Source organism: Calonectris borealis, chromosome 1 (assembly GCF_964195595.1).
Source record: "Calonectris borealis chromosome 1, bCalBor7.hap1.2, whole genome shotgun sequence".
In the NCBI taxonomy this organism is placed as follows: Eukaryota; Metazoa; Chordata; class Aves; order Procellariiformes; family Procellariidae; genus Calonectris; species Calonectris borealis.
The window spans coordinates 54,458,999-54,473,862 of NC_134312.1; the positions used below are offsets into that span (position 1 = coordinate 54,458,999).

Consider the following 14,864-nt stretch of genomic DNA (forward strand, 5'->3'; position numbering starts at 1 on the left):
TGTCACTGTTGCCTGAAAGCTATAGGCGGCAAACAAGCGAAGAAAGAAACCTCATAAGGCAGAAAAACAAAGCAACTGCTACGCACAAGGCGCTTGGACTCCTTTTCCACCCGCGAAATAGGGGCAGCAGCGGCTGCGCCGGGAGGAAAGCGCGCCCCACCCCGCCCTGGGTTTGAAAACCGCGCGCTCCCCCCGGATTGGCCTGCGGCGACCTCGCCCCTCGCCATGGGTGGGCACGGAAACCCCGCCCCCTGCCCCCACCCCACCCCCCCCCCACCTCCGGCAGGATTAAGGGTGCTACCCCCCGCTGAAGGCATGCAGCGGGGAGCACCGAGCTCACCCTTGCCGTGTTCTCATCTACTCTCCTTGCACCACGCTGCGGTGACTGATCTCAATCTTAAATGCTGCCTTTTATTGATTTTTGAGAAAAGTGGAGCTGAGAGGTTTACACAAGCATGTTAACTTCTTAGAGAAAGAAGAATGCAGGGACCTACACCGATCAGCAAAACAGAATTGAAACTGTATACAGAAGGAAGTTATATTTCAGAAACCTTCCCTCTACATCTAAAAAGTTTCCAGATACCAAAATACAGTTTCCAGAGAAGCGAGTATTTGGAGGCGCGTGTGTTCCTGCTCTTTCTGGGAAGAGGTGGGTGGCCCTGAAAAGAGCCTTTGGGTTGTTTGTTGAAAAGAGTTTTACTTGGTTTTAGCCTTGTGGCTGTCGGTCTTCTTGGGCAGCAGCACGGCCTGGATGTTGGGCAGCACCCCGCCCTGCGCGATGGTCACCTTGCCCAGCAGCTTGTTGAGCTCCTCGTCGTTGCGGATGGCCAGCTGCAGGTGGCGGGGGATGATGCGCGTCTTCTTGTTGTCGCGGGCCGCGTTGCCCGCCAGCTCCAGGATCTCGGCCGTCAGGTACTCCAGCACGGCCGCCAGGTACACCGGGGCGCCGGCGCCCACCCGCTCCGCGTAGTTGCCCTTGCGCAGCAGCCGGTGCACGCGGCCCACGGGGAACTGCAGCCCGGCCCGCGACGAGCGCGACTTGGCCTTGGCCCGCGCCTTCCCGCCCTGCTTCCCGCGGCCGGACATGTCTCAGATTATTTTAAAAAAAAAAAAAAAAAAAAAAAAAAAAGCTTACGTAAAAAATAATAAAAGCTGCGAAAACGGAAGAAATGCAGTGAGAGCTGCCACCCTGCCTTTTTATCCCTTCTTTCTGGGGTTCGGTGGGACTCCTGATTGGCGGAGGCTGCGATTGTGAAGTTAACCAATGGAAAGAGAGATGAAATAACGACCAATCGAAGGTGCTGAGTGTTTTGACATCACGAACTCGCATTGTCCAATAGGCAAGAACAGCCTTGAGTCATCTCATTTGCATACCGTCCCTATAAATACGGGGGCCGCCGCTATTGTATTTACGTCGTTCCTGCAGTAGACAGGTAGTGACAGACTTGTAAAATGCCGGAACCAGCTAAATCCGCTCCTGCTCCAAAGAAGGGCTCCAAGAAAGCCGTCACCAAGACGCAGAAGAAGGGCGACAAGAAACGTAGAAAGACTAGGAAGGAGAGCTACTCGATCTACGTGTACAAGGTGCTGAAGCAGGTGCACCCCGACACGGGCATCTCGTCCAAGGCCATGGGCATCATGAACTCCTTCGTCAACGACATCTTCGAGCGCATCGCCGGCGAGGCCTCGCGCCTGGCGCACTACAACAAGCGCTCCACCATCACCTCGCGGGAGATCCAGACGGCCGTGCGGCTCCTGCTGCCCGGCGAGCTGGCCAAGCACGCCGTCTCCGAGGGCACCAAGGCTGTGACCAAGTACACCAGCTCCAAGTAGAGCGTCGCAGATCGTCAGTTTTAACCCAAAGGCTCTTTTAAGAGCCACCCACGTACTCAGTAAAAGAGTCGTTCACACTGATTCGGTTCGGTGAGTGGTACTTGTATTTAGTGCTCTTTCAGTTCCCAGACCAGGGCGTACTGCTTAATAGTAGGGAAAATGTTTGTCACGTTAAAGTACTGGGAATGATTTGGATCGTCTTATATGGGCCCCACCCCGACTGTTCATTGGGCAAGTCTATAAAAAGAACGTTAAGCGCCTAATCTAAGCTCTAAAGCTATTAAAGTTTTCTTCCTTGTTTTAGAGTAATTAGCTCTTAGTTTTTTAGTAAGTACAGAGAAATATACACAATAGTGCTTAGGGTGTTTTGTTTTTTCCTGCCGTTCGGATATGAAATAAAGCAGTTTTTTTTTCTTACAATAGCAGCTTTATTCCAATGCAGTTCATGACTTTTCTAATAAAATGTCGTCGTTCTCTTTAAACATTAGCTGTCATTCTCGAACGACTTGGCCGCAAGCCAGAGCAGCTTGTTTACTCAGAGAGCTCCATAGGAATTAGTCTGTGTATGTGTGATATTTGGAAGACAGTGTTTCATGAAATTTATCACGCCGTGCACAGCGGAAGTGAAATGGTATAGCGAAAAATAATTTTGTTAGTCTCAGAGATGTCATATGGAAGTGGCGTAGTTTTTTTCTGTCGTCTCTTTAATTGAGAAAAAGCACGGCAGAATAAAGCGGTTCCTCAAAACTCTTTAAGTGACAACGTAATATAAGAATACAAATAAAAAATGGGATGCTTAAGGGATGCTTAAAAAAAAGTGAATGAGAGCGCTTTAGGGAACTTCAGGTAGCGCAGGATGTGCAGGGAAGGCTGTTTTTTTGAAAAAGCCTTTTGCAAGGGGGCTGAAATCCCGGCCGCCCCCGACAGAGGCGGTGATAAAAGCGTCTGCTGCGGGGCCGGAGTAAAACCTCCGCTGCCGGTAGCAGGTTACCGCTGTGGCAGAGCGCGTTGCTGCGGCTGCCGGCCCCGATCGGCGGGGCAGAGCTGAGGGATGAAAGAAACGAGAAGCGCCACCGCCTCCAGTGGGGGAGGTGCCTGCGGAGCGGGAAGCGGCCGTTACCCCCCCCGCTCCCCCGCACCGGACGGCGGGCTTTTCAAATCCTTCCCCTTGTCCAATAGAATTTGTCCCTTCCCGCTGGCCAATCACAGGGCGATGATGGCTATAAATAGCGGGCCCCACGGCTGCCTTTCGCACAGACACTGGTCGCTCGGTGCTAGGGAGCTGTTTCAGGAAGATGGCGCGCACGAAGCAGACGGCGCGCAAGTCGACGGGCGGGAAGGCGCCCCGCAAGCAGCTGGCCACCAAGGCGGCCCGCAAGAGCGCGCCGGCCACGGGCGGCGTGAAGAAGCCGCACCGCTACCGGCCCGGCACGGTGGCGCTGCGCGAGATCCGGCGCTACCAGAAGTCGACGGAGCTGCTGATCCGCAAGCTGCCCTTCCAGCGCCTGGTGCGCGAGATCGCGCAGGACTTCAAGACCGACCTGCGCTTCCAGAGCTCGGCCGTGATGGCGCTGCAGGAGGCGAGCGAGGCCTACCTGGTGGGGCTCTTCGAGGACACCAACCTCTGCGCCATCCACGCCAAGCGCGTCACCATCATGCCCAAGGACATCCAGCTGGCCCGCCGCATCCGCGGCGAGCGCGCTTAAGCTTCTAGCAAACGAATCTTTCAGACTATCGAAAACCCAAAGGCTCTTTTAAGAGCCACCACATGGCCACTAAAGAGAGCTGTGAACTCTTGGTCCTGTGTAGGAAGTGATGTTTCCCTGTGCTTTTCGGGCAGCTTTACAGTACCCGAGGGCCCGTATTTCATCGAGTAAGTACCAGACAAAATAGCTAAATCATGTTTCAAATACGGTTGAAAAGGATCCTGACCGTAGCGAAACAGTACGGTGTGGTAAATTCCTGTTGAGGTGATCGTGCTGGGACAAATCTCCCTTTAAGGCGAAAAAACTATATGTTTTTCTCAGATGACTTACCTTTTAGCTGTTAAGGAAAAATTGGCAATCGTGGGCTTTACTTTTCTGAAGGAGAAGACATCAGCTCTAAAAGATTTGGTGTTTTTTTCTGTTTGGCTGTGTGTCTTAAAAGCATTTGTACAAAATCCTTGAATTCGTAAAGGTGACCTCTACAGAAGTCTGCGTTCTCGATTAGAGAAGGTGTATTCAGAGGTAAGTATATCGTAAACGCCTCTTGCTATGCTGCGTTTACTTTATATTCTTATGGTAACAACATTACTGTTTATTGTCTCGAGAAATATATTGTTTTCCTTTCCAAACTCTTCTTTTTTTGTCTTTTTTTGGGGGGGGAAGGAAGCGTTTTGTTTCTGTTGGCGCAAGAAGTCCTTTCCCGCCCTTCCAGGAAAGGCTCGGTCGGTAGTTTTCAGTGCTTTATCACTCGCGGTCTGATTGTCCTTGTGAGCGACGTCCCCCGGGCATCTTCAGCCCTTCTCAAGCCCTTCTAGTTTATTCCTAAGATAAATGTTGTATTTCCAGACAGAGCTTAGGGTAGGGTGGTGGCAAGGGTAATTTCTGTGACTCCCGTTTTCAAATGAGGTGTGCTTTCTGCTGGTGGTGTCTCTGGGACACACTTGTAGCATCCTTGATCGTTCTGGGTATCCTGTCTGAATGATTAGAGACGCCAATTTGGATAAATTTTTTCTATCTGTGTTTAGGTTCCCGGAAATATTTGCTGAACTGAGTTCAGAGGAAGGGTTTTCAAAAGAGGATTAGTGATTAAAAACTTGACATAGATATCAGAATTATTGTTAAACGGAGACTCTTCCATATTTGTCCTATTCAGTGATTTTTGTGAACCTGGAAAACGGGTTTTTTCCCTGACTGTAAGTTTAGCTGCACAACCCCTTGCCCTCCTACTCAATAGATCCCTAATTGGTGCCTGAAATTTCCAAATTGGTGCCTGAAATTTCCAAAATTATCTCTGACTTCCCGTCGCCTTTAAATTTTTTTTTTATATACCGCACGCTGTTTGATGTAATTTGGGGAGCTTGGTGTTCCACTGAAGTACTGGCAATAATGTCTTTTTGGTTCTTAAATGCTACAAATGAGTAGCTGTGCCTTTAAGAAGCGGTTGGACTGAGTTGAATACAGCCTTCATTTAAACTTGGAAACAAGGAGCCAGAAAGAATTGCTTAGAGAAAACATTTCGTTTGGAAAGCCTAAAACTGTAAGACTCTTGCTTTTCTGTTAATTGCTGATACGCTTAATCTTAGGAAATCTTCCTTTCTCTCTGTCGGGAACTTGGACTCTGCAGCAAAATCTGACCAATCAAGTGCCTCGATACACCATTTTCTTTCCCTTGTTTTTCTCACTTTCAGCCATTTTCTGTTACTTAACCTCGGAGGGGTAAAAGGGAGGGGGGAAGGTATCGGGAATAGCACTTTAGGAATTAAGATAGTCTACGTGATTTATCTCCCCCCCTCCCCCATTTGTTCATTGATACAGGATTTGTTTTTCAGAACAGATTTTTTTTTTTTTTGCAGTAGATGATTACCGGTATGATTGCAGAAATGAGTTTTAGTGAAAGCAAAGTAATCTCCTATTACTGTCTGTGACACTGAGAGATCTATTTATTTATCTAAATCTGTTTACATATGTTTATGATAAAATTATTAATAATTAAATCACGTAAAATAGCTGTTTTTAATATTTCACATAGTGGATATTTAATACCTTATATAAGCCAAGGGTCAGAATACATTCCAGCAGAAGTTTGGGTCAAAAATGATGCTTTTTTGCATGTGCAAGAAATAAATGATTTTTGAGGAGTGAGAAAGGGAAACAGTTTTTATTGGTCTTGATCTCTACTATTTTTCTTTGTCTTTTGAAGACCTTGGACTGTTTTAATAAATATAGTATTACTTGGACTTATTCTGAGAGTTGCATGCTTCAGTCATAAAAAGCACTAACGCTCCATTAGCTAAGAAGGAAACATATGTGTAAGGTTTTTTGCAGGACAGGTGAGCTTATATGAACCCTAAATTATAATTCCTGAGTCTGAAGTAGTTTTGAAAGGACACCAAAAAAACCTTATCATAGCTTGTCCTAGTGGACCAGGCTAGCAATTCGGAAGAATTAACTGTGTGGATTTTGAAGTCTGTAACAGCTGTAGATGGTTGTAGTAGTGATATGGGGAACATGGTAGACTGACTATAGCTTATACAGTAGACTTTCCTCTTCCCTCCTTACACAAATGATAAATCCTATCTGGAACTCTTATCAGTTTGCAAATGGCGTTGAATCATTTAACTATAAAAGAGCGACAACAAAAATCCTAAATCAGATGTAGGTTGGGGGGAAAAAATCTTTCATAAGGCATCAATAAGAGCGGATATCAAGAATGTTTAAGTTGGGTTTTTTGAGCAAAAATAAATTACTTAAGGAATTGATAGACATCTTGCATGTGCTTTAAAATTCAGAGAAAACCTGAATATTGGTGAAGTCTGATACAGAATAGATCCTGGAAGGTATTTGCTAAAACAGAAAACCCAAACACACCATGAATGAGAAATAAAACTGATTTTTCCATAGACAGTTTATCTGATGTAACATTTCTTTAGTCCAAGACACACACAGGTGACTTAGTGCAAGATTTCCGAACTCAAAGTGAGAGTAAAAGTGTGGAGGCTCCTCTGGTACTAGCAAGGTCCAGCAGCATTTCTGTGCTTTTTGCAGGACAGCCTGAGCTAATGAATGCTGCCAGGTAGGAGCTGGCTGTGCACAAGACCAATGTGCTGACTAGGTGAGGACTGGCTTGCAAACAGCTGGTGCTTTGCCCTGTGTGGCTGTTGGTAATCACATAAGGTGTGCTTTTGCGGGTGACTTTAGGTGCTTAGTGAGACATTTGGCTAAGATTGTTCCTGGGTGTTTAGCTATCCTCCATGAGTGATCTGGCATTGTGTTTGTATGATCTGGCTCAAATCACTGCTTAAAAGAATGTACTTCCTATCAGCCCAATGGGTAAGGCAGAGCATAACCACTGAGGTCCTGGTGAAATACTTCCATTCGTCAGAAATATATAAAAGAAGGTCTGATGAAAGCATCTTTCTAGAACAAAAATACTTGAATCAGCCCTACTTGATACTTTCTGAAGTGAACTCTACTAGTTTCTGAAAAATTCTGAACAGGTATATCCATGTGAAAAAACAGGTGAGGTTTTCATTTGAATTAACTATTATAATGTAAAAACTTTGTAAAGGTGATACGGTGGCTTCCATACAAGCCAGTATGTAAAGATAAATCCTAAACATGCTATCACATTCTTTTCATTTGCAAATCTCTCTTCAGTGCTGCCTCACAAGTGAATCACCTGTTGATTACAGTCTTCAGTAATCACAAAAAGTGAAGTCTGAGCTGAACCAGCCTCAGCTTTCCTACCAGCCTGGGCAGTACTGCCTTGCTGCATCCTCTCATCTCTTGTCTCACAATGTGACTCGAAAGTGGATCTTCAGCTGGGTATAAGCATCTTTCAGACTGTAGATGTACAAGCATCACTGCCACTGTAGACTAATCAAATCCATATGTTTGGCTTAGTGTTTAGGTTATCTTGACATTGTTTATTGTAGGGATTAGATGCACTAAGGATGATGGATTCCAGGAAGGCTTTGAAGGAAGAGAAGAGCCATAGGTCAACATAGAATGATAATGTACATCCTTGAAACTAGGTAAGTGTTACCAACTAACCACGTTGTTTGTGAAAACTCAGCAAGTTCCTCTAAAGTAGTGTCCTAAAAACGAACGATTCTAATTATCATAGTTAAAAACCCACCCCCAGGCAGGAAAGCCCGCTACCCAACAAAGCCCCTTCCCCACTGAATATGCGCAATAAGAAGAGAGGACACTGTGACTTTAAGTGAAGACGAGGCACTGCAAGAACCAATAGAGGTAAGGATGACTGAGTGTAAACGTAAAAAGGACTGATAACTGTTGCTCGGAATGTATGTTTACCGTGTGTTAACTGAGCTGTGCTAGCTTTGTGGAGTTACCACCTAGCACCCATCTCTGCACAGATATGAAATAAACAAATATCTCGACTCTGTGTGTGAGACTGGCTTATTGCACACCGGGTAACGGACCCTGTTTGAGGGACAACAGCACAACCGTATGAATGTTTACAGAGTTTCATATCCTATATAGGTGAGCTTTAGGAAATACTGTTTGTCAGCTACTACGAAATTATATTCAAATGGGAAGCTCTATTCTCAGCAAAGCTCTTACTGAAGGAAAAAAAAGACTAATAATAAAAAGGCAACCTATTCAAGGAACGTAATATATACACCAATGCAAACCAAAACCATATTTGATAAAAACAGCTGGTAGTTGAAAACTGTAAGCTTAATTTGATACTTTGGCTTTAAGAGGTAAATTCTAACTATAAAATGGTGATGTTAGTGTTCTGTGTATTATAAAAGATGTGTTGCCCTAGAAGTTCTGAAACTGGGTCCAACAAGCATTTCCACGCCTTTTGAAAAGTTAGGAAAAATATAACGGTATAGACCACAAAGAACTGTAGCAGGTACTGCTTGCCAGCACATGAAGTTCTTTGTAATATGAAAGTCCAGGAGGTGAGACATTTCTAGCCTCTTTAATCTCCTTTATCCATGGACAGTTATTGCTTATAGGACAGCACTGTGGCAAAGTCCCTAAGCACCCAGGTTGCAGTCGGTGTGAAAACTCTCACCTCCCACTGTAGAAGTGTCCTAATGTCCTAGGTGATGGTACAGAGCTGCAGCGTGCAGCAGCGTTACAAAGGACACCTTCCTGATTTTTGGTGAACATTTCACTATTCTGTAACTGCTAAACTCCGAAGCCTTAACCTCTCAGAAAAGAGTCGTGGCCTTTACCACTCTGGTGAGTACTCATATAACATTAATAACTGAAATAGTGAGATGTGAAAAAATTCACGTTGATCCAGAAATGTGAAAAAACTGCACACATTCCCAGAACTCTGGAAACAGGTAGTATATGCAAGCACCAGAAAGAAGAGCAGAAGAATAGCTGTAAGTATGGAGGGTGTCAATTGCACCTAGATAGGAGGTAATCAAGATCCTAAAATATCTACCTGCAGCTTGTCGGGGACATACAGGCTGTGAAAAAGCACAGCATAAAACAAGGAACAGTATAAACTAAAGCAATTGAGAGAAGATGAGAGGAAGATAATGATTTGTCTTGAATCAATAAGGCATTCAGCTACAGAGACAACGGTGAGTAAATTCTAATGGTCACAGAAGTATTAGAGGTTGGAGAGACAGAAGAATAGAATTGCTGTTAGCTTCTAAACTGCACAAGAGGCCATTCAAAGACGAGCACGTTGTAGCCAACACCTCCCCCTCCCTGGAAGCCCGCTGAGGGCTCATAGCAAGCATTCCTTGTCCTGCCTCTCCCTGCAAGTAATACTGGCCTGCCCACTCGGAAACTTACCTGATGTTTTGAATGTGTGTGCGTGTTTTAGGATGCATGAGTGGAATCACTTTTGCTTTAAAATAAAAATGCCTTCCCTTCCTTGTATATTCTTGAGCTTTGTGGCAGCACATCAGTGTTGTGGTGGTGGTGGGGTGGGTTTTGTTGGTGGTGTTGGTTGTTTTTTTTCCTTCCTCTCCTTTTTCTTAACATCAGTTAATAGTTAAACATAGAGAAAGAACTATTTGTGTTACCCAGCTTTCAGGCAGTGGTAGCATATGGCTTCAGTTCCAGAACTGATTCCATGTCTTGTAGGTTGTTTTACCCCCAAGCACTGTGACAAGTTGCTAGCACAGGACTGTGAAGATGCTAAGGAAAATGTGTTACTGGGCTTGATCACCCCATCTTTATATGTGAGCAAAGACTGTGCTATACTGGGCTGTGTCTTCTGTTCTGAAGCCACTGATGCACATATGGAGATTAAATATAATTGAGATATTAAAGTTGCTCAAATCTGCTGTGTATCCTTTTCACTGCTATTTGCCCTTTATCTGGACCAATCGTTACACATCTCTGAAGACCTTCCAACATTTCCTTGCATGCCTGCCCCATATAATGAATATTTGAGATAGTTATATAATGAATATTTGAGATAGTTATGAACATCCCCTTTCTCTCTGCACCTCCATTTTTGTATGTTATCCTAAGCACACCACTCTGATCCATCAGGGATGGACCAGTAAAGCTATACAGGATGATGGCCTGTAATAGCTTCAATATGTGGGGCCATTAAGTTGGAGGAAATTTTTCCATAGGACATGTGCGATAATTTTCAGTAAGTGTTCAGTATGGTCCCATGGATTTTTAGCACAGTATGCCGATGTTGTAATGTACATCTGGATACATGATGTAAGAAGCATGATTGAAAAGAGAAGAAGGATAGTTTCTGTGATACAGCCTTTCATGAACAGCCAAAAATCAAATGCAAAACTTTCTATGTGTTTCAGATGCCAATTACAATGAGCTGAGCTCTGAACATTTTCAGAATTAATTCAGACTATTGATAGTCCATGAAAAGCAGGTAAGATCCCCACTGTACGAATGCATTGATAAGTAGCATTTGAGAATTTCTGTATGCTTTGCTGCAGTCAACCAGCTCATTGTCAAAATCACTGTCACACTGAAATTAAAGGACTTCTAAGCAAAGAACCACACTGGCTACAATTCAAGTTAGTTGTATAGTGAAATAAAACATTAAGGAAGCTTTTTTTCCCCCTCTCTCTCTCCCCCCCCCACCCCCCGCCCTTCTCCTAAATGAAGTATGGTGCTGGTTGTTGAAATTGAATGTTATTTTCCTTAGTTGTGCTAGTTTTGATCTTCCCATCAGTTCTCCCAAGCAGGTTACCTGACAGATTTGTTTTGTTGTTTCTTTTGTTTCTAGGGGAAAAGAACATGTCCAGAAAAAAAATGAAGCTCACTTACATGGATATGGACTAGTCCACTTCCAGGAGACATGATTTTAAAAGTCTAAGCGGTAACTATACAGAGACCGAAGAAAATGCGAGGGATGTCAAAGTAGCACTCTTAGGCTACTTTGGTAATCTCAGTCTAGGCCAATATAATACAAAAGTTTCACCAGACCAAACGTGTCATCCCACCTCATCCCATTTCATCCAATGCCTGAAAACTGTCACAGTGTCAGCAGCATTGTCAGGCCAGTTCTTGCTGTTTCACTGGTTGTTTAGGCACATGTGTGCAGAGTTTGAGTTCACCTTGCCGCAGCACAAGTGCGGTCTACGCAGAAATAAAATGAACAGCCAGTTTAATGTGAAGTAGTCGATACTGATTACATGTAATGAGGACTGAATAGCAATTGTTATATGTATATATGTGTGTGTACATGTGTATATGCAGTTATTATATATTTTCAGATATCTGTAACTTCTGGGGTCTTTAGACTTAGCCTAAATAAAAAGTCCTTAACTTACCCTACAAAATTTTTCTGGCTGGATGGCCCTGGAATGAATGGCACTAAGACAACATTAGAAGTATTTCAAAAAACATTGTATTTTATGAACACTTGTATATATTGTATTTTATAAACATTTCCAGACATTGTATTTTAAGAACACTTCCAAATACTGATACTTTGTATCCTCAAGAGTTTTTGGGGGTTTGTTTTTTATTAGTTTTTTTTTTAACACATTAGAAATAACGTTTAAGAGTTACTATTTATCAGCTATTTAACTAAAAGTGCAGTTTAACGTTCCTGCTAATTCACCGCACTGTCCCAGTATAGATGCAGAACTCTTCTAGTATACGATATAGCATAGCCACCCTCACCCATGTCCCCCAGAAATGTAAAGCAGAGCTCCCAGAGATTCCCTGAGACTCTTCTGGGTGTTTGCTGTTGCAAAAGGCGTGGGTTTGTACCCTTTCTCCTCCTTGAGATACCTTTCCATAACTGTTTCATTTATCCATCAATGCTGTGGATGAGTTTACTTAACATTCTGATTTGGGTTTTGGAGTTGCTAATTGCTTTTGCTTTGTAAATGTAAGAGGCTTATCTGACTGGAGGCTGACACACACATGCTAATGGATCTATTACTTAATTGTAGAAGACTCTAGTTTAAATGTAGGAATCATATAGGAAACTGACTGGTGGTGTTTATAAGGTGACTAAGCAGAAAAGCCAAGAGGGCCTCATATCAAGGGGGAAAAAAAAAATCAAATGGGCTATTACACTTCCCTGGATTCTGTAGTCACAATTCCAAATTCAGGTGGTTGCCTGAATTATAAAATAGATTCCATCAACAGATTTACACAATTTCATAAAAGAAGGCTGAAGAGTTTTAAACAAGCTTATGTCTGGTGAGGAGGGAAATGGAAGAAGAGCTAAAAGATAAGAGGTTTAAAGAAAACACTCTGCTGCCTTATGTTTCTGTGTTTGGAAAAAGTAATATATATATATAAAGATATATATAAATATATATATCTTCTGAAAGGATAGCAATTTCCTTTTTGCACATGTATCTAGTACACTTTCTAGGGGATGAGGGAGGGGTGGTAAAGGGAAAGAACTAGGTAAATTTCCTGCCCTAAAAATGGGTAAGCCATTTTGATTAATAAATAAGAAAGATGCAGAGGGGTGGGGGGCTTGCTACTGAAACAATTTTTTTTTCTGTTTTCCAAAGAAGTGACAGTGAAGATCTTTTATAATGATATGAGTTCTCAGAATATGAAGACTAAATGCAAATTAAAACAGAAACCACACCAAAACAAAATCCTTGAAAAGTTCTCCAGTAAATTCTAATTTTCACACTTCTTGAAGACGTATTTCTGTTTATTTCAATATTTCTCTATTGAATGGAGAAATATACTTATTATTACCATAATCACTAGAAATCTGTGAAAAAACTGTGCCTTTAAAAAAAAAAAAAGAGAAATGAAAACAAAACACCAAGTACCCCAAACCACTTTTTTTTTTTTTCCTTTTTAAATTGTGTTTAATCTCAGTATAAATTAGTTTATTATTATCTGTTTCAGGGAGTTGATAGGGATTGATAGCAAAACAGTGAATAGACATACGGTTCTTTGGTTGAAATGATGCAGATGGTTAGGAATGCTTTGTGAATAGACCGGATATCCAGTAGATAAAAAGGCCTTGAAACTTTGTATTCTGCATAAAATAGATAAGGAGGCTAACCTTGTATCTTGAGTAGAATAGATAAGAGGGTAGTGCTAGTTTGTGCTAATGAGAATTGTGTTAATTAAGCCAAGAGTTAAAACTGAGCATGCGTAAAGACTGAGTTCAACTAAAAGACACTGTGGGGAAGACTATGGACGACCACCAGAGGATGAGAAGACCCTAACCCTAATTTTACTGCGCATGCTTGGACTATGTAAATGAATTCCGGGAACTCATTACCTTAAGACTACCTTTTCTAAAGAGTGTGATGAATATGTATAATCTTTCTGTATATGAATGAAGGTATACTTCTGACCTGACGGAGCACTTGTGGCGGAGCGATCCCCAGTGCTGCCCGACGTCGCTATAAAGGATGCCTGCTTTCTAAACTCCAAATCGAGTCTTAGAGAGTTTTACTTCAAAAATTTTTGTTTCAGTTTGGCGACCCAGATGGGACCATCACTGTCCGGCTGCAGGAACCCCTGAGTCGGCGACTCCCTTGGCCGGCCCGGGAGAGAATTCTCTGGAGGGACTCAGCGATTCGGCGGATCCCCGCGGGGTCAGACAAGGACCTCTGGTAAGAATAAGGCATTCTTTTTGTTTTGAGACCGGTCATTTGAAGCTGCTCGTAAGTCGCGGTTCGTGAGAACCCCGCCGGGTGGCATAGAATTGCATGTACGATTTGTATTGATCCTTTGGTTACTACGTTGCATGGTCGTATTGACCCTTTGATTAGTACGGTCGTTTGTTTGTGCATTCGTATCTGATTTTGGTTCACGTATGCGTGTGTGATACGTCTGGTATACGCGTATTTGGAAGTCTTTGATTGACCAATCTATGTCGACATTTGTTATCTTGACTTGCGGAAACCGGACTCCACAATCTGTGAGATTGTAAAGTAGGTATGTTTATTCAGCGCTGGGCGGCACGGGGGGTAGTCCCACCAAAATCGTGCGCGCCAGTGCGGCACTCACCATAAATATATACAGTAAAATATTACATATTCATAAAGTTTTGTAATACGCCTATACATATGCATGACCTGTCCCCGCTTTGTATTAAAATGAGTTCTAAGAAGTCATTTCCATAGACCCCTCCCATCTGCGCTTGCGCATTGCCTCCTAGTGGTGGTCGTCGGGGGTCGTGGGGATGAAGGCTGATAGTTCCTCTTCGTCACCGCTAGTAACCTTTTGTTCTTGCGCAGGCTCAGTTGTCTTCTTACTTTTGTCCATACTGCAGGGTCAGTTTTAGCTGGCTTCTTGAGACAAGTTTTTAGTCTTTATCAGGAGCTGTCCTTGTGAGGCGCCTCAGTTAATTTACACCATAGCTAAGTCGGCCTTATCAGGCTGAGCTGGCCTTGTGAGGAACAAAGTATCAAACCCCTACCTACTGATTCAATCTTCTAACTACTATTAATCATTCAACTACTAAAATTCCTTAATCCCTTGTCTCAATCTGGGGTTAGTAATCGTTGTGTGTGGTGTTCGTCTCCCAGCCCCTGTCCTTGCGTTTATGTTGCATAGATTTCAGAATGGGGAACCAACTAGGCGGAGTTTTGGAAAAGAGCCCTTTGGGCTGCATTTTAGCTCATTGGAGAGATATAGGGGGATCACCTGGAGGGAGTGTAGATCGTAGAACCTTAATTAAATATTGTAATCAGTGGTGGCCTTTATATAAGCTAGAGGATGGCGAAAAATTGCCTTTTAACAGAATACTGAAGTACAACACTTGGTCGCAACTCATGTTATTTCTGCGCCGAGGAGGAAAAGTGGAAGAACTGGAAATGTTGATAACGCCCCGGGCTAGGTTGCTAGAAAGGGGGGCAGAGGGGGGTGTTGACTCATCTCCGGATGAGAGCGATTCAGAAA

General features: G+C 43.3%; 3 protein-coding genes across 3 annotated transcripts; 2 read left to right on the forward strand and 1 right to left on the reverse strand.

The window, feature by feature from the left end:
- Positions 1-391: 391 nt before the first annotated feature.
- On the reverse strand, positions 392-1,224 carry LOC142083326 (histone H2A-like). Its single transcript, XM_075152578.1, has one exon. It carries the CDS (start codon positions 1,084-1,086, stop codon positions 697-699), a length of 390 nt encoding a protein of 129 aa, XP_075008679.1. The 5' UTR covers positions 1,087-1,224; the 3' UTR covers positions 392-696.
- A 121-nt stretch (positions 1,225-1,345) lies between these two features.
- Positions 1,346-1,910, forward strand: LOC142083331 (histone H2B 8). Its single transcript, XM_075152607.1, has one exon. It carries the CDS (start codon positions 1,453-1,455, stop codon positions 1,831-1,833), a length of 381 nt encoding a protein of 126 aa, XP_075008708.1. The 5' UTR covers positions 1,346-1,452; the 3' UTR covers positions 1,834-1,910.
- Positions 1,911-2,117: 207 nt separating this feature from the next.
- On the forward strand, positions 2,118-13,573 carry LOC142083324 (histone H3). The gene is made up of 4 exons (XM_075152562.1): positions 2,118-3,706; positions 10,316-10,389; positions 10,750-10,842; positions 13,434-13,573. Exon 1 carries the CDS (start codon positions 3,129-3,131, stop codon positions 3,537-3,539), a length of 411 nt encoding a protein of 136 aa, XP_075008663.1. The 5' UTR covers positions 2,118-3,128; the 3' UTR covers positions 3,540-3,706; positions 10,316-10,389; positions 10,750-10,842; positions 13,434-13,573.
- Positions 13,574-14,864: the final 1,291 nt, after the last annotated feature.

Bases quoted from the DNA above. Each gene is read 5' to 3' on its own strand.
- LOC142083324 (XM_075152562.1), top strand. From the start codon at position 3,129: ATGGCGCGCACGAAGCAGACGGCGCGCAAGTCGACGGGCGGGAAGGCG.
- LOC142083326 (XM_075152578.1), bottom strand. From the start codon at position 1,086: ATGTCCGGCCGCGGGAAGCAGGGCGGGAAGGCGCGGGCCAAGGCCAAG.
- LOC142083331 (XM_075152607.1), top strand. From the start codon at position 1,453: ATGCCGGAACCAGCTAAATCCGCTCCTGCTCCAAAGAAGGGCTCCAAG.